General features: G+C 35.6%; 1 protein-coding gene across 1 annotated transcript in view; it reads left to right on the forward strand.

The window, feature by feature from the left end:
• CEP85L (centrosomal protein 85kDa-like) overlaps positions 1–19,719 on the forward strand; it is a 152,825-nt gene extending 133,106 nt beyond the window's left edge. Inside the window, exons 7-13 of the mRNA XM_006878999.1 lie at positions 2,917–3,069; positions 4,232–4,386; positions 8,119–8,236; positions 9,702–9,752; positions 11,251–11,358; positions 12,440–12,671; positions 19,556–19,719. Of these exons, the coding sequence (XP_006879061.1) occupies positions 2,917–3,069; positions 4,232–4,386; positions 8,119–8,236; positions 9,702–9,752; positions 11,251–11,358; positions 12,440–12,671; positions 19,556–19,719 (981 nt within the window). The remainder of the gene's footprint in view (positions 1–2,916; positions 3,070–4,231; positions 4,387–8,118; positions 8,237–9,701; positions 9,753–11,250; positions 11,359–12,439; positions 12,672–19,555) is intronic.
• The last annotated feature ends 5,440 nt before the right edge of the window (positions 19,720–25,159 follow it).

Genomic DNA, 25,159 nt, shown 5'->3' on the forward strand with positions numbered 1-25,159 from the left:
CTGAGATGATTCTGAAATTCAGGTGGTATGAAATCAAAGTCATATTTTGGCACCTGTGGATTTGGTTTAATTTTCCTCAGCTTCAGCTTGAACTTGCATATTGCATATGAGTACTTACTCATAGAGAGTAAATGGCCCCATTTAATGCTTCCTTAAAGCGACCTTCAGATAAGCTGTCAATATGGCTAACACTAAAGTCAAGACAGGAACAGAAATATTAACTGAATCTGAGTAAACATAATTTCCTGAACCAAATAAAAATGTTATATTCTTTTCCTGTTTTTTAGCTACTTTTTATTCATAGCTGAAAAATGTATGCCATGAATCAGGTAGAGTCATAAATGAATCATTAAACACATTTCTTTTTTTTCTAGAAGAGTTTGGAATGGAATAATACTGGAATATTTATTTTTTTTTAATAAAGCTTGAATCAAAGAGTTGTTTGAAAGGATTTGAAATTTGGTATTGCGGATTGAAGTGTGATTCCCAGACAGATACTTTTTTTAATTAATTTTTTTGGAAGTTTCAGAGACTTTGGATTTCCATTAATTCATTGTTGCATTTTTCTCCCTGCCAAGACTCCCTCCCCCTCCAGTAGCTGGTTTTTAAGGACACCATTGTGCTACATTTCAGACTCTTAAAACAATTCTATATTAGGGAATATCTAGTAAAAATAAGCTGGTTCATTATGTTTACTTTTGTAGTTTGTACAGGGTCATTTGCTAAGACCATTGCCAGCCTGGTTGAGGGGAAATGCAGGCACAGCTAAGGAACCCTGCTAGTAACTTGTGTTGGTGTGTCATTAAGTTGATAACAACCCATAGTGACCCAATATGACAGAGCAGAACCAAGATTCGAGGTTGAAATTTTTGCAAAAGATCAGTCATGCTCTGAACCAAAATGTCTATAGTTCCACCCATTAACTTGTCTATGAAAGAAGAAACCTGGTAATGAGTCAGGAAAACTGGAAAGAACACTGATCAATTAGATGACCTCGGTTTAAATCTCAACTCTTAATTCATCATTAGTTAAGTCAGTAAAGATTCCTCGCCTTTGTATTTTAAAAAGGAATTGTATTAAATAGTCTTTTATTGCTTACATTTATCAAAGGTTTATATATACCAGTTTGTCAACAGGTTGTATTAGACCACTCCAGTATATTCACTTTTACTCCTAAGCCTTGCAAAAGGATGGGATTTGTCTGTTTAACTAGTAGTGCATCTTGCCCAAAGTAGTAAACAGATTCAAAGGAAATCCAGTGGCACAGTAGTTAACAGCTCCACTGTACTGTAGGGTTCCTGTGAGTCACAACTGGCATGTGGCAGTGTGCTGGCTGCCCCCACCACCGTATTATAGAACTTTGGAAGAAAGGCCTTGCAATCCACTTCTGGAAAGTTATTATTGATGATGTTGCTGTGTACCATTGAGTTGGAACTGACTCATAGCTGGCCCAGCAGTGGTAGTAAATCAATCACATGGGAGGAGATTGCCTATCTTTATACCTCAGGAGCAGCTGGTAGATTTGAACCACGAGCCCTTGAAGTTGACTGCTCATTGAAAACTCTAACATCAGTCAACATTAACTCCACAGCAAATTGTATTACTGGTTATTAATGTTATTGAAAGAATGAAATATTAATGCTATTGATAGAATGAACAGATGAAGTGAAATGTAACTGACTTTTCCACTTGAAGTTGCTTTAATGGACATTGTACATTGGACCTGAAAGAAATTAGGCAAGGCATTAAAAAAAACACAACCCTGTACATAGGTGTTATCCTTACTAAAACTTTAAAGAATAATTCATTATAATACTAATTATTACTACCATTACTTTCCCAGTAAGCATGAGGAAGGGAAATAACATACTTTAGGACTCCATACGTTCTTAAAAAAAAATTCGTCTTTTTGGTAAATTTGCTAATTTAAGATAAACATAAGTTGGATTATTTACATTTTAGTCACCATCTGCTTGGGGATAGTGACTTTGCTTTTTATCTTTATTCATGTGCACATAGTGCTTTTACTTCATTTCAAGTATGAGTAAGTATGAAAGAGCTTTGGAAATGAAATAAACTTAAATACGGCATATTTCAAATTTATTGCTACAAATTGGTATTAGTAGACTCACGTATGGAAATGTTAATAGATGTTAAATTAGCATATTTCATCAATCCTAATACAACATCAGTGGTAAGACATGCTTTTATATACTTCTTAGAAAGAAAATATGCTGTAAATCCAATTATGATATAGTGATTTAACAGTTGAGGCAGGGTTTTGGGTGGTCACTAGCCCCTCAGCTGGTCTCAGTGATTTGGTAAATTCTACCTTTAATTGTATTGCTTAGTACATGATAAGCAGTCCTTTTACAAGTCTCTTTGTAACAAAATAGCTTTTTAAACACCTTTCTTAATTTGTTCCTGTAAAAATTTCAGTATAGCTTTGCAAGACAGTAAGAAAATAAGATTTAGTCCTCCAGAGAGAAAGGCTTCACTAAGTGTCTAACAACTTTTGTTTCAATATCTAATTATAATGTAACAATTTTTTGAAGATATTTGACTTCATTTAAATACAGCACATGGTTTCAACATGTACTGAATGTTAACTGAATTGACAAAGATAGGAAACAGCCTTGGCCAGTTAGTACATGTGTAAGCAATTACAACAACCACCTGACCGCCACTCAGATGATAGCAATTTATAAGATGCCATCAGTTTGAAAAGCAAACAAGAAAAACCTCAAAGGTTTCTGAAAGGAAAATGACAAATAATAGAATTGATGGAAAAAAATAACAGTCCTGATTAACCATTGGTGAATTCAGTAATGTTGAGGGTTGGAAATGTTGATTTTGTTGTATTTATTAATTTTTAATGACTTGAAACAATTAAAAACCCATAATCTTTTGCTTTAGCTTAAAACCAGAGATAGGTACATCAGCAGCCTGAAAAAGAAATGTCAGAAAGAATCTGAACAAAACAAGGAGAAGCAGAGGAGGATTGAGACTTTGGAAAAGTATTTGGCCGATCTGCCCACTCTAGATGATGTACAGAACCAGAGTCTGCAGGTAACATGAGAGAAATGCTTGGCTTTTAGTCACGAGAAAATGTTTACTATTTGATTCTTTAGGAAGTTAGCAATTTTTAAAGAATTTTAGTTTGTTCTTATCTAATTAAAAGTTAAATCTATATTTAATTGCTGTTTTTAGAACATTAGTCACAACCTTAGTTCATTTTACCATGAATAGCTCTTCTTAATGGTGGTTGATAATATCCCACTGACCCTGTGTGGTAACAGCCTCAGTTAAGGTTCTGTACTAAAAGGGAGTTTGTAAATGTGTGTGAGACTGCCATCACTACCTTTCCACTCAACAACCCAGTTCTGGCCTGTGCCAGTATTCCCAGGCCCCCACCAGTGCTCATGCTTATGTTGACTTATCTTTCCAGATGTTTAATTTTCTTCATTCTTTATGACCATTTCATAAATTTTTCCTTATACCTTGTTCTATGACCTACATTCATTCTTCAGACCTCTCTTCTGACCATTTTTCTTGATTAATAATTTCCCTTTCAAAGTCTTTACCAATTATGACACCTGCCTGTTTATCCTAAATTATAAATCTGTTAAGCAAGTCTTTCAGATAGGAAGTTTTCAAACCATAGCATTGTTTGTCTTGAAATCTGATCTTTTTGTGTGTGTGGTAGGGACCTGTTCATTGTATAGTAGAATTTAACAGTGTTCTTGGCCTCTTCCTACAAGGTGCTAAAGCACTCATTTCTTCTTGCACAACCAGAAATATCCATATGTATTTCCTTATGTCCCTTGACGGTGGTGGAGGGATAAGACTGACCCCTAGTTGACAGTCATTGTTCTAATGCATATGTCTTTACTCTGCAGACTGTGGATCTACATAGCATTCTTTGCTAATTTAAATATTGAAAAATCAAAGCTACAGTCTAGTAGGAACTAAACACAGGACCACAGGTGTTGAATCATCAGGAACAGAAAACAATATACATTTAATGAGATTGTTTATACTCCTGTCCCTATTATCTACAAATTTCTGACCTCATTCTCTTCCATCATCACAGTTTAATTTTTCTAGCTCCCTTCTATATAAGAGGTTGCATATTAATAAGTACTAAAATAAGAATGAAGATAGTAGGATTTCAGCTATGAGAATAAAAAAAGATATCAAAATATTTCGTTAACTTCAAAAATATTCTTAGCTTCAGGTTCTAGAAGAAAAAAATAAGAATTTACAAGAGACTTTGATAGATATGGAGAAAAAAATTGAAGATATCAAAAAACAGAATCAGGAGAAGGAGGCACAGCTAATTTGCCAGAAGAAGAAAGAAAAGGAGTTGGTAACCACAGTACAGAGGTAAGAAAACCTTTTCATATTATTTAAGAATTAAGATGTTTCATAAAGTATTTCACATGAAATAATTTCTAACTATTGCTCTTCTACTCTTTAAGATGTATCTGAAGATATAATTTCATTGAAATAAGTTGTCTCAGTTATTAATTAACATCTCTATACAACATATTGACACTTGGCTGATTATTTTAGGTGAGACTGATGAAAAGATACCTTTTAAATTATGAAAATAGCAACACAAATTCTTTATCTGTTGGCTCTATTTTTTTTTTTAAAGTAAAAAATTTAAGGAACAAAAAACAGCAAAAAATCCCAAATTCTCAAAGAGTGCTTCTTAATGAAATAATTAAATAAATAAGTGAGGAAGTAAATAAGTAAATAAAATTAAATTTATTTATTGTACCTTCCACAACTGACAGGGATGGCCTTTTTTGCCATGTGCCTTCATGCTCACTCAGACACCTTGCCTTTTAGGGCTTTTCTCTTATAAACTGATATTTTTAAAATTACAGCTAATGTTGTTTAGCAGTGTCTTTGACTGGTGTGTTTAAATTTTACAAGATGGATTGACATATCCATAGCAGTGGGCTTGCGCATATCAAAGATGATGTTGTTGTTAGGTGCCATCGAGTCATAGACTACTCATGACCCTAGAAACAAAAGGCCTGAGCACTGTTCATAGATAGTGAGGGCAAAATGTGGAGAAAAGATTGAAATTGTCAATGATTTTATCTTCACTTGGACCCACAGTCAGCACCTTTGATACTAGCAGACAAGAAGTCAAATGACATACCTTGTATGGGAAATTTCAGCTATCAGGGACCCCTCTGAAGAGCACTGACATCAGTTTAAAGACTAAGATAGGCCTTATCCAAACCATGGTCTTTTTGATTACTTGCTACATTTCTGAAAATGATAGTGACTAAGGATGACAGATGAAGAATTGATGCTTTTGAGTTGGAATGTTAGAAAACAGGATTAGAAACCAGAGACTGCAAAGAGAACAAATAAGTCTATCCTGGAGAAAGTGAAACCATGATGCTCATTGGAGGCAAGGATAGTGAAATCTCTCTCACATCCTTTGGGCATGTTGTCATGGGGGGCCTGTTCTTAGGGAAGGACAGCATGCTTGGGTATGATGGTGGGTCCACGTAAGAGAGGGGGCCTTTGAACGAGATCCATTGCCATAGTGACTAGTTCAAGTGTGTCAGACATGGTGTGGATGGCTCAGTATAGGGCAAGGTTTTGAGCCATTGTTTATAGGGTCACTGTGAGTTGTAGTTAACTTGATGGCACTTTAGCTTTCAATATGACATTACACAAAACAAAACAAAAAATCCTCACCGCTGGACCAGTAAACAGCATCCTAAAAATAATGGAAGAAAGATTGGAGGTGCCAAGGATTTCATTTTACTTGGATCTTTAGTCAACACCAGGGAAACAGAAATGAGGAAAAAAATGACTTCTGCTAAGTGGATGCCAATGACTTCTCCACATAGTTAAAGAGCAGGAATGTCAGTTTAAAGAGTGAGTTGCACCTGTCCCGTGCTGTATTATTTTCATTCCTTTTGTATACATGTGTAAGCTGGAGAATAAGACTCCAGTAAGACTGTGTAAGACTGAAGGAATATTTATATCTTTGAATTACAATTTTGAAGGATATAATAAAACATACTGTGGACTTAAAAAGGACACTTTTTTAGAAGAAATAGTCCTCCCTAGAAACAAAGATGGAGAGAATTGGTCTCATAAACTTTGAGCATGGACTCCTAAGGGAGATCAATGCTTAGTTTTGATCTCATTTGAGAATGACAAGATTGTTGTTATGAGCCATTGCGTCGACTCATAGCAACACACCATGAACAATGGTTCTGAGGCAACCTAACCCTCTCTGACACTCTTGAACCCATCCATTGCCACAAGCACTGTGTCAGTCCATCTCATCCAGGATCTTCTAGATGACAGGATTTTGTGTAGTGTAGATCTTGAATCATTCTCTTAGAGCCAGCACCATAAGGCACACTTTGAAAGTCAAAACCAGCGAGATTTAGTGGGTCAGTCCACAGGAAGAAAGACATGGTTAGAAAAGTAAAGGTCGGCAAGCTCTGGTGGCCTGGTGGTGGGGGGCTGCACTGCAATCCCAGAGGTGCATGGTTCAAATCCACCAGATGCTCTGCTAGAGAAGGAGGAACAATCTCTTCCTGTACCAGGCAGATCTGATTTGACGGTACACATAAAAAAGAATAAAATAAAAATAAAAATGTAAAGGTCATTGAAAAAGAGGCGTACACTGAGCAAGATTGCCGATACCATGTCTGCAGCAATGGACCTAACCCGAGGGGGGCGGTGAGGATGGCACAGGATCAGGAAGGTTTATGTCGGGTTGCCACGAGCCAGCGCTCACTTCAAACAATAACTGCAAGTTTTTGGAGAACATGATTTGGAAAAATTTAGTACAGTGCATTTGAGAATGAATTTTTAATTTAACTTTATCTCCACACTGTCTGAAATAAAAGTTCATCTCAAATAAGTATAAATAAAGAAAGAAGGCAAAGCAAAAAATTATAATGAAATAGGCCAAGTCTTGGAGTTAGAAAGTCTTGGAGGCAAGAACACCCTCTCTATTTTTCCAACCTCAAAGTACTGAAGGGAAAACCCAAACTTCAAATGGCAATAATGAAGGCTTCTGTGAACAAAACACTGAATGTTGCAGGAAGCATCAGAAGATACAAGGAATACAGTTATTGCACCAGAGAGGACTGATTGATGCTCAATCATTTCAGGAGGTAGAATATGATCAAGACTTGTGTTTGAAATGCTGAAAGAGCAAGCATGTCAATTTGAAGATTGCAGCGTGCTTGACTCAGATAGCAGCATTTTCAGTCACTTCACCTCATATGCATATGAATTGATCCTTTTGAATTATGGTATTGGCAAGGAATCCTGAATTTGTCCACAAAACCCCACAGAAAACTAACAAGTGTGTTTTGGATGAAGTGTAGCCTCAGTGCTCACTTGAAGCCAGGATGGTGTGACGTTGTCTCCTATAATTTGAGCCATGTTATCAGGAGGAACCAGTTTCTGGACAAACACATCATGTTTGGTAGAGGATCATTGAAAAGAGGAAGGTGGGATGATACCTTCTTTACAGCCATGTACACTACAGAATGGCAGCATTTAAATAAATGAAAATTTAAACATCATAATAAAAATGAATGGCACAGAATCTGATGATTGCTTTGTTATGTTGTACATGGGCTTGCTGTGAATTGGAGCTGACTTCTTGGTATCTAACAACGCAAATACATTTCTGCTGAGTTCAGAATATAACAGAATAGACATGTATTCACAGTCTCACCTTCTACCACAATCATCTTAGTCAGTGAACTCTGATTTTTAGGGAAAGCAGAAAAATAGGCATGGGAATGCAGAGCTCAGTTTAGAGTAATGAAGGATCTTTCTAGTGCTCATAGGACCTAAAGGTGTCACATCCTGGACAGCTCTTGCCTGTGGGCTTAAATTTACCATGTCTGAAAAGATGAGTTGGTTTTGATTTCTACTTCTGTATATGAAATACAGGTCGTTAGATTGATTTATCCGTTGGCTCTTGGTCTTACTTAATGCATGACTTAAAAGTATTAGAGACCTAGGAAGGGACTTTAGTTATGTAAAGTCATCTATAAGACTGAGTTTAGCAAGTTGACATTATTGTTGACATTGTGTCTTTTAAAATAGTTTGCAGCAGAAAGTAGAAAGATGCCTAGAAGATGGAATTCGCCTCCCTATGTTAGATGCAAAGCAACTTCAGAATGAAAATGATAACCTCAGAGAACAAAATGAAAATGCTAGTAAGGTCAGTACATTAATTTCATCATAATAAATGTGAAATTTGCTACCATTGCAGAGCCACTGTGTTCCAATCCACTAGTTACTTTGCTGGAGAAAGAAGAACATTCTCCTCCAATATGATTAAACTGCTTCTGAAAATCTGTTGGAGGTCAGGTATGAGTCTGTTCTGACTCTATAGCACAAAACAATGTGTATAACTTTGCTGATATGTAATACCTTATTGAATTTTCAATAAAAAAACTTTTTGAAACAAAGTAGTCATTTCAGTAATTTAAAATAAAAGCCAAACCTGAATTATATTGCTGCTTAGCTAAAAACAGAAGTCTTGTCTCTTTTTAGATTATTTACTCTGTCTCAGTTAATTTTTTACAATTTGCATCAGAGAAATTTTTTTAATTAAATTTTATTAGTGTTAATGAACATTTACAGAGATTTTGGGTTTTCATTCATTCATTGTTGCACTGTTTTCTCCACCCTCCTCCCCAGTTCGTTCTTCTTTCCATGCCCCCAATGTCTGTTTTAATTGTCCAATTGCCACAGTGCTTGTCAAAGCCAGTTCTGATTAATCTCCTTTGTCATTGTGTCCCTTGCCATTCCCTATCACTTCTCCCTGAGAGAGACTTCACCCTGATTCATAAGGAAAAGGGGATGGCGTATTCTCTTAGCTACTTCCTGCTGAAAAGGGATGCTGTGGGTTTCAGGGTGAAGGTCTTCTCTCACTACTCTAAAGGGCCCCTTTGGCAGTAGGAAACACATAGACTATTATGGAGATTGATTTTGGAATTTAGATGCACTATTTCCAATTGTGCTTAGCCCTACATGTTCATATCCTTGAAGATGTATCATGGAAGTGTTGCAGCCTAGAAGATAACAAATTTAACAAGTTAAAAGTGCATGAGTCAAAAATTGAAAAGCAATAATATTCTGAGTAGAGGTTCTAATAGTGGCACAAATCAAGTTACAGAGGTAAGGTGGTTCCATTGCCATCCTTACTCTAACTTAATTCTTTTTTTTTTTAATTTAAATTTGTTATTAATTTCAGTGAAAATTTACAGAGGCTTTGGATTTCCATTCATTCATTGTTGTAGATTTGTCCCCTCCCAAGGCTCCCCTCCACCAGACATTACCCTCTTGGAAAAGTAAAAGAAAAGATTCTTTCATTATTTTACAAACCCTCCCCCGGGTCCACTCCACCGTGTAGCCATCACTCTAGATTCCTGTCATGACAGAAACACCTAATCACATATCATCAGTTAGAGAAATTTTTAAATGCATTTCAGACATCTGCAATCCAAATCATGTTGCTAGTTACAGGAGATAGTACTTTTATTTTCAAAATTAACATCCTGGTTTTTGCATGTATGTTTTTAAATTCTTAATTCTCTTGTTTTTCCTTTTTATCTTGAGATAGTAAAAAGAAATTCTAATAGAGTAACTTTTTTCCATTGTTTTTATTTCTTGTTCTTTAGATAATAGAGAGTCAACAAATTGAAATTGACAGAATGACTTCAGAAATTCAGGTAAGGAATATTTTGTGCTAATTTCAGTTTAGATAGATGCTGAGAAACAGTCCCTGGAGAAAGAAATCAGCCTTGGTAAATAAGATGGCTATTGAAAAAGAGAAAGACATTATATGAGTCAAGCTATTACCTTTCAAGAACTATATTACATTATAAAACCATCTTGTACACTTTTTAGTGTAACAATGTGATTTTACAGTAATTGATCTGTGGTGGGTTTTCCCCCTCTAATTCTAATAAACATTAATGAATCTTGAGAACATAAAGGTTGAATTCTGAATTCTGGTCAAATAATTTTTTTCAAACTCGTAAGCATAGATAATTAGCTCAGTAAGTCTCCATATAACATTCAGTCAAGTAACAAGCTAAAGATGAATCTCAGGATCCCAAAACAGAACATACATACTTCAGTCTCATGTGAATGTGCTGTGAGAAACTGCACTGCAGTCCTGAAGGCATGTGGCTCAATTCCACCAGCTGCTCCACAGGAGAAGGATGGGTAGTCTCCTCCTGTGTGATTAACTGCCTCAGTAGATGGCAAACAGTAACAACAACATTTATTATTTAGATAAAACTACTTGTATATTTGTAGAGTCTTGACTCGTGGTGAAAGCTGTCCATTCTCATTCAACCCATAAAGAATGAGAAGGTAAAGATGTCACAGTTGACATTTTGTGTTCTTTGTATACTGTGTGTTGTTGTGTACCATAGAGTCAGAACCAAACCGTAGCTGACCCACTGGCAGGTTTTTAGAGAAATCAGAAATGTTATCAAGATATGACTACTGACCTATGTGTGGGAAAGTGAAATCTCTCCTCTGGTCTTTTGATTATAGATTCTGTATTTAACATTAAGAAAATACTATGTAAACACCTAGAATTCACTACAGAGCTTATTACAAAGTATTCTTTGTTATATAATTGAAGAGCAAACCTTTAGTAGATACTCTGAAAATTATTTTTTTCTGCTTTGTTGTATTCTAGATATTTTAAAAGTAGTATATCTAGAACCTATAAAATTTTGTTATGTAAAGACTTTATCAAAGTACTAGAATAAATATATTCCACATCATATTCATGGCTTACAAATGACAGATGATAATTTAGTGGTTTTTCAAAGGATTGAAAAAGATGATAAAATTGTATCTTATTAATTACAATAAATATTCTTTAAAGTAGTTAATATTTTAAAAAATATATTTTTTGTTAATATATCCAAGATATAAAAAAATAGGCATTATATATATGTAATATAAGCATTAAGCAGAATCTTTAGATTTGACATGTTTTCTTTTATCCAAGTGAAAACTTACTTATAATAGAACATTTCTTTGGAGTCACGGAAGCTTGAATTAGTAAAGTAAAGGATTCATCTTCTAAGGAGTTGAAGATAAAAGATGATTTATGCTGTTAAGCCAGTATTCCTGATTGCCTATGTTAGACTGACATTTTACTTTTATGTATTAACTTGCTTTGCTTTCTAATTTTCTTTATTGTAGTCTATGCAAGGCAAGCTATCAAAAGAGAAATTGGCCACTCAAAAGGTGGTGGAAGAACTAGAAAAAAAAGAAAGAAACATACAGAGATTAACAAAAGCATTGCTTGGGGTGAGTAGAGGAAAGTGTAATTGCTTTCAATAGATGACTCACTACTTATTTTAGCCCCTGCAACTAGCATGGACTCTATTGGGATTAGCTATATGAATATGCATTTTACCAGCAAATTTATAATTTGGTAGTTCTAAATGATAATCAGTTCTTTTTTTAAAAAAAGTTTTATTTTATTATTTTTGTGTGAGTGTACCGTCAAATCAGATCTGACTGGCACAGGAGGAGATTGTCCCTCGAACCGTGCACTTTTGGGATTGCAGTGCAGCTTTCTTGACACTAGGCCACCAGAGCTCCCTAATGATGATCAGTTCTTAAAAAAACCAGTAGGCTAGAAAATGGTGGGATTTTTTTTCTAATTATGTGATCACTTTTATATTTATTAGCCAGCAGTTTTCTATATTAAAAAAAAAATCTGTTCGTCATCATCACTGACTTATTCTGAAATATAATTTCAGCTGGAAAGCAATTTTCATGATAAGGGCTTAGGGGTTGACAGTTATTGTATGAAGTGAGTGTCGCTTTCTCTGGGTGTCAAGTCATGAGTTCATATTGGTGCTTCCACTTGATATTTAGCAATTGAGGGTTTTTATTTTAACCTGAAGTTTTTAAAATTCTTATCAACATACTTGTTTTCCCGCCCTCAGTGTATAAAAAGTTAGTTTCACAGTACCTAAATAATTTTTGCTAGTAGCAATAAAACAATAGAAATTAGTTTCAAATTTCTTCATCCTTCAATTTGTGTGTGGCAAATATCCCACCATTTAAATAGATATAAACTACTGAGATATGGCTCATTATATGAAAATGTCTGTGACTCCTAAAACTGAGACTTCAGTTTTATTTTCATTCTCTGACTTGCCATCAAATGGCACAGTGGAATCATTTGCACTATTTAACTCACTCTTTTTTTTTTTTAACCCCTATAGTGCATATATAGTAGAATTTGCTTGGGGTACATATATAATGTGCCTTCACGGTTTTCTTTATGCTCGTGGGGATAGAGATTAACCTTCTGTAGTTTTTGACTGCTTTTTTCCTATTTTAACAACCTAATGACTGTTTTCTTTACCCATGGCAGAACCAAAGACAAACAGAAGAGACTGGCTGTTCTATGGATCAGGGCCAGGAAGCAGACCAATCCAGGCAACAGACAACTCTTTCCAAATGGCCATTATTTGATTTGACTGTGATTGACCAGCTATTCAAGGAAATGTCCTACTGCTTGTTTGACTTGAAAGCATTGTGTAGTATTCTTAATCAGCGTGCTCAGGGCAAGGAACCTAATCTTTCATTATTACTGGGAATCAGATGTAAGTGGCTGGTAACTTGTCCTTTTATTACTTAGCAATAAGAAACTTGTCTTCATAAATCAAACTTCTTCCTTTTCTCTGTTTTTGTTCTCTTCTTGCCTACTTACATCTGCACATCTCTGAATCATTGAGTGTGTCTAACTCTCACTTCATCATTAAAACTTAACTCATTATACCTAAGAAGTGAGCATGGTCATAGCTGATAGGATCTGTTACTATGTGGATGAACAAGGGGAAATTTCCTGTGCTGAAACTATAGACATGTGACTGGAGTGTTAATAACATGTAATATCCTGATAGGATCTTGGTTAAAGTATTTTAACTCTTCTAAAAATAATAGTTCCATGTAGTAATTTAATGAATTACCTAGTCGTAAGCCCACCGATAAAATAATTTCTAAGAAAATACTTACTTGCTTTCCTATGTTGGTGAGGTCCACAGCAGTTACTTTGTGTGATTATCAACACTTGCATATGCCAGTTTTGTTTTTGTCCCTGTCATACCTGCTTTCTGGATTTACCCTCATCAGTGTGAACTTACCTACCCACAGATGTACTTGTATCTGGCATAGCAACATCTAGATGACCTGTCACTTACTTGCTGCTTTTGAAGTAACAATCAGCTCTTCCTATGCTTCCAGAATGGTCATAATAATGTCATGTTGGCTGCTCTTTAATTCAGAAAATAGACTTAAGTGAAGAGATGAGAATGGAATGAGATCACATTAGAATAAAGCATATGAACAAACATATATTAAGTAACTGCCTGAGAATATAACATTTTTATTTTCTTCAAAAAGATGATAACCATCTTCCATGAATAATTCTTTTTAAGTACTATATACTATATATATGGTATACTGTATACTATATATATACACACACACACACACTATGTGTATATGCTGTATATTTATACGTATGTGTATGAGTATGTGTGTGTGTGTGTATATATATATATACACACACACACATACATACATACACACATACATACATACATACATACACACACAATAGGAGGCCTGGGGACTTGGAAGTAAGCTAGCTGGCTGGCTGGCAGTGTCTCAGTGGTGGTTTCACCTGGATGTCAGTCAGGCAGGGGAAGTTTCTGGGATCCTTTTTGCTGTGTGTTACTATTCCTTGTCCCTTCTCAAAAGCAGGTGGCCCTTGAACCTTAGACTAAGGGTATGAGTGGAGCTTGGCTTGAGGGAGTATATTTAAAATTTTGTAGGGCCTGAGGGCCAAATTAATTAATTTTAATAGAATATTCTTTAAAAGACACAGCAATCATTTGTATATTTGTTCTACCGAACAACTTGGAGTTTCTGTGATTCTGAACACTATCCCGTAGTCATGTTAAATACCATAATGGTTACCCATTATGTGCTATGGTTGGATGAGCTTCCAGATTGATTCATGTTAGGAAGCAGGAATAGCATCCACTTCCTACATTTGGTGCCTCTGGAAACTCTACAAATTCTCTTATAAATGTACAGAAAAGACATTAATCATAGAAAAAAGTTCAGGTTTTTTATGCAAAGCTTACTCTGGGTCATATTCGACTTGACAGCACTTAACCAGTGCTAAATGAGACTGGTTATATTATCTCTCAGTGGTAGTTTCATCTATGAACAAACTAGTTATGTTATATCTTGGAGGAACATTCTTCTACTTTGCACATCACTCTTTGTCAAATAAGGTATATAAGCTATATAAGGTAACCTGGGTTTGCTAAAATGCTGAACCTTGTGCCATGGGGATATAAAATACCAGAATGGTTTCCCATTGTAGACAGTGTTTGGTGGAGCTCCCAGTTGTAAAACAGTTTGGGAAGCAGAAGTGGCATCCACTTCTTAAAACACATGCCTCTGGAAACTCTATGAACTTGGAAAAAGAAATATAGCTGTGGAAATGGATTAGGTTTTTTGTTCATAGAGTTGCTATGAATCAATCTCGACTAGACAGCAGTCAACAACAACACAACACATACTATATCTATACTCTACTCTACTCTACATCCCAAGTGGGTGTCAGCAGAGGGGACTTGCCAGATGAATTGGTGTAGAGTTCGCCAGCATCTGGGTGTGCTGAAATTGTAAAATACTGTAGGGACTGAGGGCCTGTGGCTGATTGTTTTTGGTCAAACATTCTAGGTCGTATAGCCCTGGTCTGTCCACTTGGCTATGCAGAGGTAACTTGTGGTTGCTGTGAAGCTGAACACTGTGACACTGATGTGTCAAATGTGATAATGGTTACGTTTGGTGGGTGCTCCCCAATTAAAACAAGCTTGGAAGCAGGAGTGGCATCCACTTCTGAAAGGGCTCGCCTCCAGAAACTCTATGAACCTGGAGAAAGGATGAAAGTTATACAAGTGTCCAGGCCTTTTGTTTATTGGGTCGCTATATGTCCCCCACAACTCGACAGCACTTGACAACTACAAGGCAAATCAAATAAGTACTCTTGATAAAATAACTCATTCTAAAGAAAGAGATTGAGAAAGTCACCTCATCTGTACTGACACTTTCACTTTTAAATATAAACAGTGATGTCATTGATTGGAATAATCCAGACCTATCTTAAAATAATTTGAAATTATTTATTTATCTATTATTTATTTATTGTCTCTAAGCATAGGTAAAAAAGGATCATTTGTTGAGACAAAAAGCTCTTTGTGCAGTTCAGAATCAGTAAAATCTTATACTTCAGTGTTTTTATAGATGTTTCTCTATATATACAAATATGAATGTAAAAACATACACTAAGTGTTCAGATATATTCACTCTGTAAATACTTACCATATATCAAAGGGATAAAATTTACTATGTGAGAAGACTATGAACTTTGGTAAATTGTAGTTGTAGAGGGGCTTTCAGGTCTTTTGTTCCTAGGGTCGGCTATGAGTCATGCTCGACTCGAAGGTAGTCAGCAACAAGTGAGAAAAGACAGCCCCTTTAACAAATGGAATTGACAAAATTAGATATTTATAGGTAGAGAATTGAAACAAAATCCATGCTTCACACCATGTGCAAAAACTAACTGAAGATGCACTAAAGACCTAGGCATAATATATATGAATGAAATACAGTATAAATTACTATTGAAAACCAAATTTTTAAAAGTACTTAAAAAAAGAGACCTTGGCATAAAACCTAAAAACTACAGAGATCATCAAAGGAAAAATTAAATCTGCAAACTCATTCTGGCACAGACTACCAAATATAATTGAAAGTGCACACTCAGCATAGGACAAACTTAAAAATTAAATCCTAATGTGCATCAAAAGACTTAATCCAAAAGAGTGCAAGAAAACCTACAGACAGGGTAAAAATATCTGACAACTCCTCGCTGAAATTTACAGATCACTCACAACACCTCAAAAGGAGTAAGACACTTTTTAATAAAGAAGACACGCAGATAGCTAACAGACACATGAAAAATGTTCAAGATCACTTTATATTTAGAGAGTTGCAAATCAGAACAGTAAGTGAGAATATCTTGCTTCACCAACAACAGCAAAGTTCAACAAGAAAGCAACAACAAATGCTGGCCAAGGGAGCAGAGAGGTTGGAACTCTCATGAATGTAAAATGATGGACCTACTAAGGAAAGAATTTAGAAATTTGGGAATAGAAATACTGTTTGACCCAGCAACTTCCCTACTAGATAAATATTTCAAAGAAATAAGAGCAGTGGCACTCCTCATACTTATTTTACAACATTATTTATAAGAGCAAAGAGTTAGAAACAACCCAAGTGTGTGTTATTGGACAAATGGCTAAAGAAACTATGGTGCATTCACACAATACAGTATCACTAAAAAATTATAAAAAGAGAAATAGTACACAGCATGGATAAATCTTGAACAAATTATGCAGAATAACATAAGCCAGTAACAAGAAGACAATTAGGATATTGTTGTTATGTGCTATTGAATCAGAACTGACTCATGGTTGACCCTCTAGTACATTTCCATATTGCCCATCTCTCTCCAGCATAGCAGCTGAGGGGTTTGAACCATGTAACTTTAGGTTATCAGTGCAACTTCTTAGCACTAAGCCACCAGTGCGCCCAGTTATGGTGCCAAGACCATTACAAAATGCTCAGGATAGGTTTACACAGAGAACCAAACATGGATGAGATAGAAAAGAGGGGAGTAAAAAGATATGGAAAATTTGGGTGGAGGGAATGGCAATAAACAAAAAAGATGCTGATTAAACATAAAGAACAAAGGGTTCTGTTTAATCATCCTCTCACTACTCAATTGGTTTTCTATTGACTCTACATCAAACTCTGCTCCTTGGTTTCTATGACATTCTCGTTTAAAGACCACACAAGTCTGTGAACTAACTACTCTGCCACTTAAATATTGGTGCATCCCTTCTAAATATTGGAGGTTGGTGTTATTGTCCTCGTTTTTTTCCAGTACTTTCTCTGAGTAATCTTAGCCACATCTTGTTTTCTGATGTAGCTTTAACTTTGACTTATTCACTTATTTATCCTGTCTAGATGTCTCTTTTGGGCTCCTGACCATATTCGTTTGTATATTGTTGTTACTGTGTACCATCTCGTCAACTATGACTCATAATGACCCTATCAACAATGGCTCTGAACCTTGCTGTGTCTTAAGCCAACTTTACCGTCTTTGACACACCTGACCCCACTGACATAGTCACTGTATCAATCCATTTCATCCAGGGTCTTCCTGTGTTGACCCCTTTACCCTTCAAGAGTGATGTTAAGAGTATTTCATAGGCATAACAGACTCACTGTGTTCAAAACAGAATCTATCTATAAAGACTTTTTTTAAAGAGTTGCTCCTCTTCGGTGACTAACATCATATCCAATCCTCATCCCAAGCCAGATTTTATTCTGTACTATACCTTTTCCATTGTTGAGGTTCTTTGCTGAATGATTGAGCTGCATCAGGTTTCTCTCACCCCTTTTCCACATTTATTTCTGTCATTCATCTATCTCCTACCATAATTTAAGCTTTCATAGCCCTTCCTGGGTTGTTTTTGTTATGTGCCGTTGAGTTGTTTGCGACTCATAGCGACCCTATGTACAACAACCCTAAACCCTGCTCTATCCTATGCCAGTCACACTGCTTCTGACACACCCATCCCGATTACGCCAGTCACTGAATCAATCCATCTCATAGAGGGTCTTCCCCTCTTGCACTATCCCTCCACCTTCCCAAGCATGATGTCCCTTTCCAAGGACCTGTCCCTCCTTGCAACATGCCCAAAGTATGTCAGACGAAGCCCCAGAATACTTGCCTCCAAGGAGTAGCTTGGTTTAACCCTCTCCAGGATGAATCTGTTTTGTTTTCTTGGCAGCCCATGGTGCATTCAATACTCTTCTCCAGCACCATAGCTCAAAGGCATCAATTCTCCTTCTGTCCTCCCTAGTCATTGTCCAACTGTCTGATGCATAACAAGTGATTGCAAAGACCATGGCCTGTATCAGGTGCACCTTAGTCTCCAGAGAGACACCGTTGCTCTTGAGTTCTTTAAAGAGGTCCCTAACAGCAGACTTTCCCATCGCAATATGTTTTTTGATTTCCTGGCTTCTGGTGCCAAGAGTGTTGACCGTGGAGCCGAGCAAACTAAAGCTGTGAACAATCTCAATCTCTTTGCCATCCATCCTGATGCTACCAGTTGGTCCAGTGGTGAGAATCTTTGTCTTCTTGACATTGAGCCTCAGTCCATACTGAAGGCTGCAGTCCTTGACCCTCTGCAGGAAGTGCATGAGGTCCTCCTCAGTTTCAGCAAACAGGGTTGTGTCATCTTCCTGGGTAGAACTCATATATTATCCTAGCTAATCTTCCTGACACTATCAAATTTTCTCTTTAAGTCTGAGTGATCGATCTAAACCATGAAGTTGATTTACCAATACTTGTCAGAAGTAGAAGTAGGGTAGATTTCTACCTATATATTGGCCATGTGTTCTCATCATCTGTGCTCTTCCATTTTATAGTACTGGTGATCTTTTTGAAAAGTTTCTCTCATTCTGTCAGGCCATTCCGTTTTCCTGCCTCTATACCTCTGTCCATTTTGCTTTCTTGGCCTATCCAGTGAACATCCTCACTACCTCTCCAAATGTTGTTTTCTTCTGCTGTTGTAGCCAGTTGTGGTAGTAGGTCACCTATGATACTTAGTTGTGCTTATTTGTGTATATAACTGTAAATTACTGAGAACAAGCTACTTTGTTATTTTGGCACCTCACATGGTGTCTGGATCATGCAAAGTGCTCATATAACATTTGTTTAAAATAACTAAGTTATAAGGAGCTTGGGCAGTGTGGGTATAGTTTGTCTCTGTCAGTGACTTTGGTTTATGCTGAGAAATGCTTACAAATGGAAGAACTAGGAGAAAAATGTAAAAGCGAGATGACTAGAGGCCTCACTTTAGTTACTCTGTTTAGGCAACTATTTGTCATCTTGACTCAGTTGAGACTGTAGAGTCCTGTGGGTCAATATTTAATATGCTTTAATTGGTTTTTATATAAACACTGGCTATTTTGAAAAAGTAATGTTTTAAGCAAATAAAATCCCTTTGCTATCTAGAAAATGCTAAAACTTCACCTCCTGTAGTAGTACAGACATTGACACATGGGGAGATTTGAGTATCCTAGTTCATTTTGAAGAGATTATTATATGACATTCTTTGCTCTTTTAACTTTGTGTCAAAGTTAAATGAGTTTCATGAATTTAAAAGAATCAAAATTTTAAAGGATTTTGTAGCTTACTATTAAAGTGTTTAATGTATTCTTGAGCCTTACTAAGTGTACATCTATTAAGTTTCCAGTGATTAAATTAAGATGTAATTTTAAAATGTCTTTGTTCAAAAAGGTGAGACATTTTCTACATGTTTTATTTCCACAGCAATGAACTGTTCAGCTGAAGAGACAGAAAGTGACCACAGCCCTGAAACACTGACTAAGAAACTGTCTGACGTGTGCCAGTTACGGAGGGACATCGATGAGTTAAGGACTACAATATCCGACCGCTATGCTCAGGACATGGGAGACAACTGCATCACTCAGTGATCAAGTGTTGACCTCACAGCAATAATGACGTGTGAAATGCTGCTGTGTTACAGTTCTTCGTATTTTTTTAAGGAGCCGTAAAGGAAGGTTGCAAGTTATGTATGATTTGCGCATAGTTTTTTGGGTTTGGTTTTGTTTTTTGGTTGTTTTTAAATTCCCCTTGAGCAGAGCCTTTGTTTTTATTGAGGGGACAAAAGTTCAAGAGATTTTGAAGAGAAGGGTTTGTCTAATCAGAAAAAAAAAATCACATTACCATTTGAAAAATGTGATAAAAGTCTGTAAGGGGTTTAAAAAAAAAGTCTGTATTCTCAAACTACTGATTTTAGGACCAAGCTGTGAAGAATGTTTCTAAGATAAAAGGATTGGGATTTGTTTTGTGCTTCCAACAGTGGGCATGCATTCAAACAGTGTTAGAGCAAGCAAAACCATCTGTATTTTGAATAATCACTGTGCTAAGATGATGAGGTTGTAGACTTAGGTTGATGTTAGTACTGTAGGTAAGTCAGCTGTTTTCCAGAGTGAGTGTGGATAGCCTTAAATATGTGAAACTTGATGCATTGCTTGGTGGTTCCCCCTTAGTTTGTTTAAACATTTTCATTTCTATTACAAGGCAGTTTAACATCATTTGAACTAATTTTAAATCTTCTCCTTAGTGCTTATAGTTTGTTTTATATATCAGTGTAAACAAAGCCATGTAGTTAGTGCAAGCATTCGAAGGAAGGCCTCTGACCAATATGGTAAAAGAAATGCTAAGAAAGTGACTCTGGAACAATAACTTATTTATCAGATCTCAGTGTTTACATTTTAACAGTTTTCTGTCTGTTTAATTTAAAATTGAATCTAGGAGAAAGCCAACATGTTATTTCTTTATCTGAATAATCACTTGCATAAAACATCATCTAAATCTAGTTGATATTTTTTATCAGGTAAAGTACCTTAAGAGTAGAGTTTTCCATGAAATCCTAACCTGACTGGGTTATTGCTTCATCTGGAGTACAGGGTATTACTATGAAATGCAATTGAATTTTAAATAGATTTAACTTTAAATTTCCAAGTGAGTATTTTTTTTTTTAGTTGGTACTTTTATGGAACAATGTTTCTTATTGCCTTCAAAGCATTAATTAAATTCTTTTGAATATGCTCAGATATGACAAATCATTGTCTTATGCAGGTTAGTTTGATTTATTGATACTCCCAAAATCATTTAGTCAAAACTAAAGGGGTGACTATGGCAGTGCGGTCAGATGTGTCAGGCAGTGAGATTGACTTAGGGTGGGACAGGGTTCAGAGCCATTGTTCACAGGGTCACTGGATGTCACAGTCGACAACAACAACAAAGGGGTGGGAAGATAAGGAGTGGGTATCATGCAGAATAATAAATGTTTGGTTAAGAGCTGATCACAGATTTGTTATCTTGCCTGGTTTATACTGTAGGTGGTGAGGAAGGGTATCTCTCAATCTGTGGGATAAACATAAAACCTCCAGCTCTCAATAGGTCATTTCTTAGTTATGTTTCAGTGATATATTAAAACATTGTAAAGACATCAGATTTTACATCTGTCAAGTGCTAGAATTCTTCCTAATAGCCTATCTTTGTAGGATCAGGACACTATTACTACATTGTACTCCTTCTGTAGCCCGGTGTCCCTAACCTAATACAGAAGGACTTGGTCACTGGAAAAAGTCTGGCTTTCTGATGCCTGATATTTCTGGCTTTCTGATGCCTGATATTTTTTCCCCCTTCTTTTAAATGGTGGTTTGAGGACAATCAGGGAGAAGTAAATTTGTACCAAAAATCTGAATCACAGAAGCTTTCTGTGCAGAATTATCTGTGGAAATGCCCCTTTACAGAAAGGTGAATAATAGCATGTCAAGTAGATAAGGCAAATGTACAGCAGTGATCTCTTTGAATAGAATCATTCCCCCTACCTACAAGACAGAAACATCCTAAAATAATATAGTTCTAGTGAGCAACCAATCACTGATTTGATTTAAAATTTTTCTTAGGTTTTTAGTATGTTTGGAAGTTTTATGGTTGGTAGTGTTTTAAACTTATTTACTGTTTTGTTTTAATCTACTATAGTGATTTGTTTTCTGATTTAGTTTGGATTAAATAATTTTAATGCAGTAATTTTATTTTCTAAAACTAAAAGCATTTTATTTAGTTAAGATATCTCTAGATTACAAAAATCCAACTTTATAGGAAACTGATAGAATACTGCAGATGTGCTACAGTTTTCAAATTGTTAACTCCCTGAAAGAAGAAAGTTAAGATGTGACAGTTTAAATGTAGCCTGGAAGTACAAAATTGAATCTCCTAGAATCTGGCATTAGTAAAGAGGCCCTTATAAGATGGCCTTGGAGGAAGTTTGGGGAGGAGATGAAACTAGAACTATTCTATTTTGTCAGTATGTAATTTTTTATTTTTCAGGAAATGTCCCTCTTCCAAGCCACCTCGTGCACTAATTAATAATAGTGATATCTGTGGAAAATAAATGTTACTTGTAGACCATATGGCAAAATGGGCAGCATGCACTCTGTTGGCCTGCTTCAGTGTTAACTAGGATTTTCACAAAATTTCCTGCAGAGAAATATGCCTGAATGAAAAGGAACCTAAATTAAAAATAGAGCTTGGGAAATTTCCTATGTTATGAAACATCTTTTTTTGTTAGACTGTTTAGAATTGAACACGTGTCCACTTACATAGTTTCTCATGCAATCGTAACATTTAGTATTAGCTATCTGTGATTTGAGGTGAAGTTTATTCTGCCTAAGTTACATCAAAGCAGGCAGAAAGTAACAGTTATGTCAGAGAAAGACTTACATTACATGTGCTGCTAAAATTAGTGGCATCAAAGGCACAGCAGTTGTCTTTTTCATTTGATGTCAGAAACAGAATGATTTTAAACTGTTAGTAAATTTCCAGTGGCTTCTAATTTTACAAAATATTAAGTATTGATTAGGTAAGATGTGCATGAATTTATTTTAAAATAAGTGTCACTCCTTTTCATATTTGGAATGGTATTAAATATTTAATAGTATTTTAGTGAAGTCTATTTTGATAGTGACAGCTTATTAAAAGGAATTAGACTTCTTTCATTAGCTTATTAGAGATAATTTCAAGGGCTGGAAAGTTACTAAAAAGGGGTCTTGTACATTTCAGACTTATAAACTAAGTTATAAACTAATTTTGACATAGTTCAAGACTTGTTAATAGACATTTTTGGAAGAGATTTTTAAAGAACTTTTAATAAAAAAATTATTTCAATGTCAGTTATAATTCATTGAGTGAAATATTTGCTAGGAACCTGGACTATATGCTTACAAAGAATAGTTCAACTCAGGCACACTTTTAATTTGGATTACTGACATTCTCTCATGTTAATTTGTGTCACTTTAAATGTGTGATTAAAATAATAAGCATTTCACATAACCAGGCTCACTCAGACTATATAATTTCAAACTGCCAGTAGCTGTAGTTATTAAAGCCAAAGTTAATTCATTTGGCCCCCCCAATGTATATTCTTAAATTTATTCTCATTGTTGAAAAACAAACAAAAATCACAAAACCCAAGAAAACTATTTGGGCTATAAAGTAATGTTTTTACTTCACTTCAGAATGCTTATGAGTGGTATATATTCCTGTATGAGTCTATCACACATTTAATCATGAAGGAGGAAGGATTTTTAGGGTTTTTTTTTCCTAAAGAAATTTTGACTTATCATAAGAATGTAGTTTCAAAATCCACCTATTAACAACACTATAGCAGCTACATACAGAGAGAACCTTTTGTGCCTTTTGTCTGCATTGGTTTCTGTTTTACATGACCTATAAGATTGTTGACGATTATCGCCACATTGTTCTTCTGTAAATGCACATGAATAGGGGGTGTATTTTTTTCTTTCTTTCTTTGTGTGATATTTTGTTTTTAAAAGCAAGGAGCAGCTTTTCATCACTGTGTAAATATCAGTAAACATAAGAGGAGTATCAGAATATATCGTTTTCCTGTACATGGAGCAGGAAACATCTTTGGAATGTCCTCTTCTGTGTGTGTATGTGTGTACATAGATGTACAGTTATTTAAAGAAATAAACATAAAATTCAGCATCACACTGATGTGATGATAAGAACTAGAAGGTGCTAGATGATTACATTAAAAGCACAGCTGAGTATCTAATCAGTCATTTTGACTGGTATTATTATAAACTAGGTTCAATTTTTGAACCACTCAGAATACCTCATATGTAAATACAGGGGTCATGACTTAATTGAAATATTGTTATTGTAAAAAGAATGTGAAGCCACTGGCTGGCTTATGCCTTCTAACCTATTGCTCTTGCCTCTTTTTTTGTAAAAAGAGGTTCTTTACCCCCTCCCTTTCTTTTTAAATAGGGTTTACAGCTAGAATTTTGAATGCCAAAGTTCTATTTATTAAATAAAGTATGTTTTCACTGTTAATGGCTAGTATTTTTCCACTGGAGAAACTTTGTTGATGTTTGAATTTGTATTTACAGAGAAATAAATTTTTTATAAAAAGGTTTATGTCTTTTGAATGCCTAATGTTAATATAAGATTATATTTGATATTTCAAGACTTTCCTGAATTGTCACTGAGAAGAATACCTTTAGACCAAAGATTCTCATAAATATAGAAAGAGAATCATTGACTAAAATATGGAGACTTCTGTCTTAATTTTTTTTAAGTTCATGCAAAATTGAATTCCTCAGGGTCTTCACATGAAAGACTAAGATTTTCTGATGACCAATACGATACATTCAAGGTCGTGCCTGTAACCATTCTGACCAATAATTCTGATTGCCACATTGAATTCTATGCACTCACCAACCTTCTTTCTTTTTTCCCAACATACAGTTATATGGCCTCAGGTTTTCACTTTGCAATAAAGTTAGATGAGTCAAATATTTTTTTAATCTCTTTCCACTAATCTAAAGTCAGCACTTTATTAAAAAGCAAGGGTGTGGCCATTTCAGCATTGATAAACCAGCAGCCTGACCCAAAGCTGTCCTGTAGTTAGCACTCTAGGCCCTTTTCTAACACTTCTCAACTACAACCTCAGTGTCTGCAAGACATGTTAGTGATCATATCACTAAAATATGTATTGCTGTGGAAATCAGGATCATTTATAGCTGAGTCTCTAGAGAAGAGTAACATGCCTCGAGGCTGTGAATTCCAAGGGGGCGGGGAAATGACCCATCTTTTTCTCCCAAGAAGCTGCTAGTGGATTTGAACTGTCAGAACTGTCCCTTTAGGATTAGCAACACAACCGTATAGGCTACATATTCAGAGCTCCCTAGTACTTTTACATATAATTCAGTCAAAACCGACTCATAGCTGACCCTCCAGTGGGTTTTCAGAAGCAGTAAATTACACAAGAAATTTCCCATCTTTGTCTTCCAGAGCAGCTGGTGGATTTGAATT

The sequence above is a fragment of the Elephantulus edwardii genome, unplaced genomic scaffold, assembly GCF_000299155.1.
Source record: "Elephantulus edwardii isolate Elephantulus edwardi_28Jun2011 unplaced genomic scaffold, EleEdw1.0 scaffold00002, whole genome shotgun sequence".
Classification (NCBI taxonomy): Eukaryota; Metazoa; Chordata; class Mammalia; order Macroscelidea; family Macroscelididae; genus Elephantulus; species Elephantulus edwardii.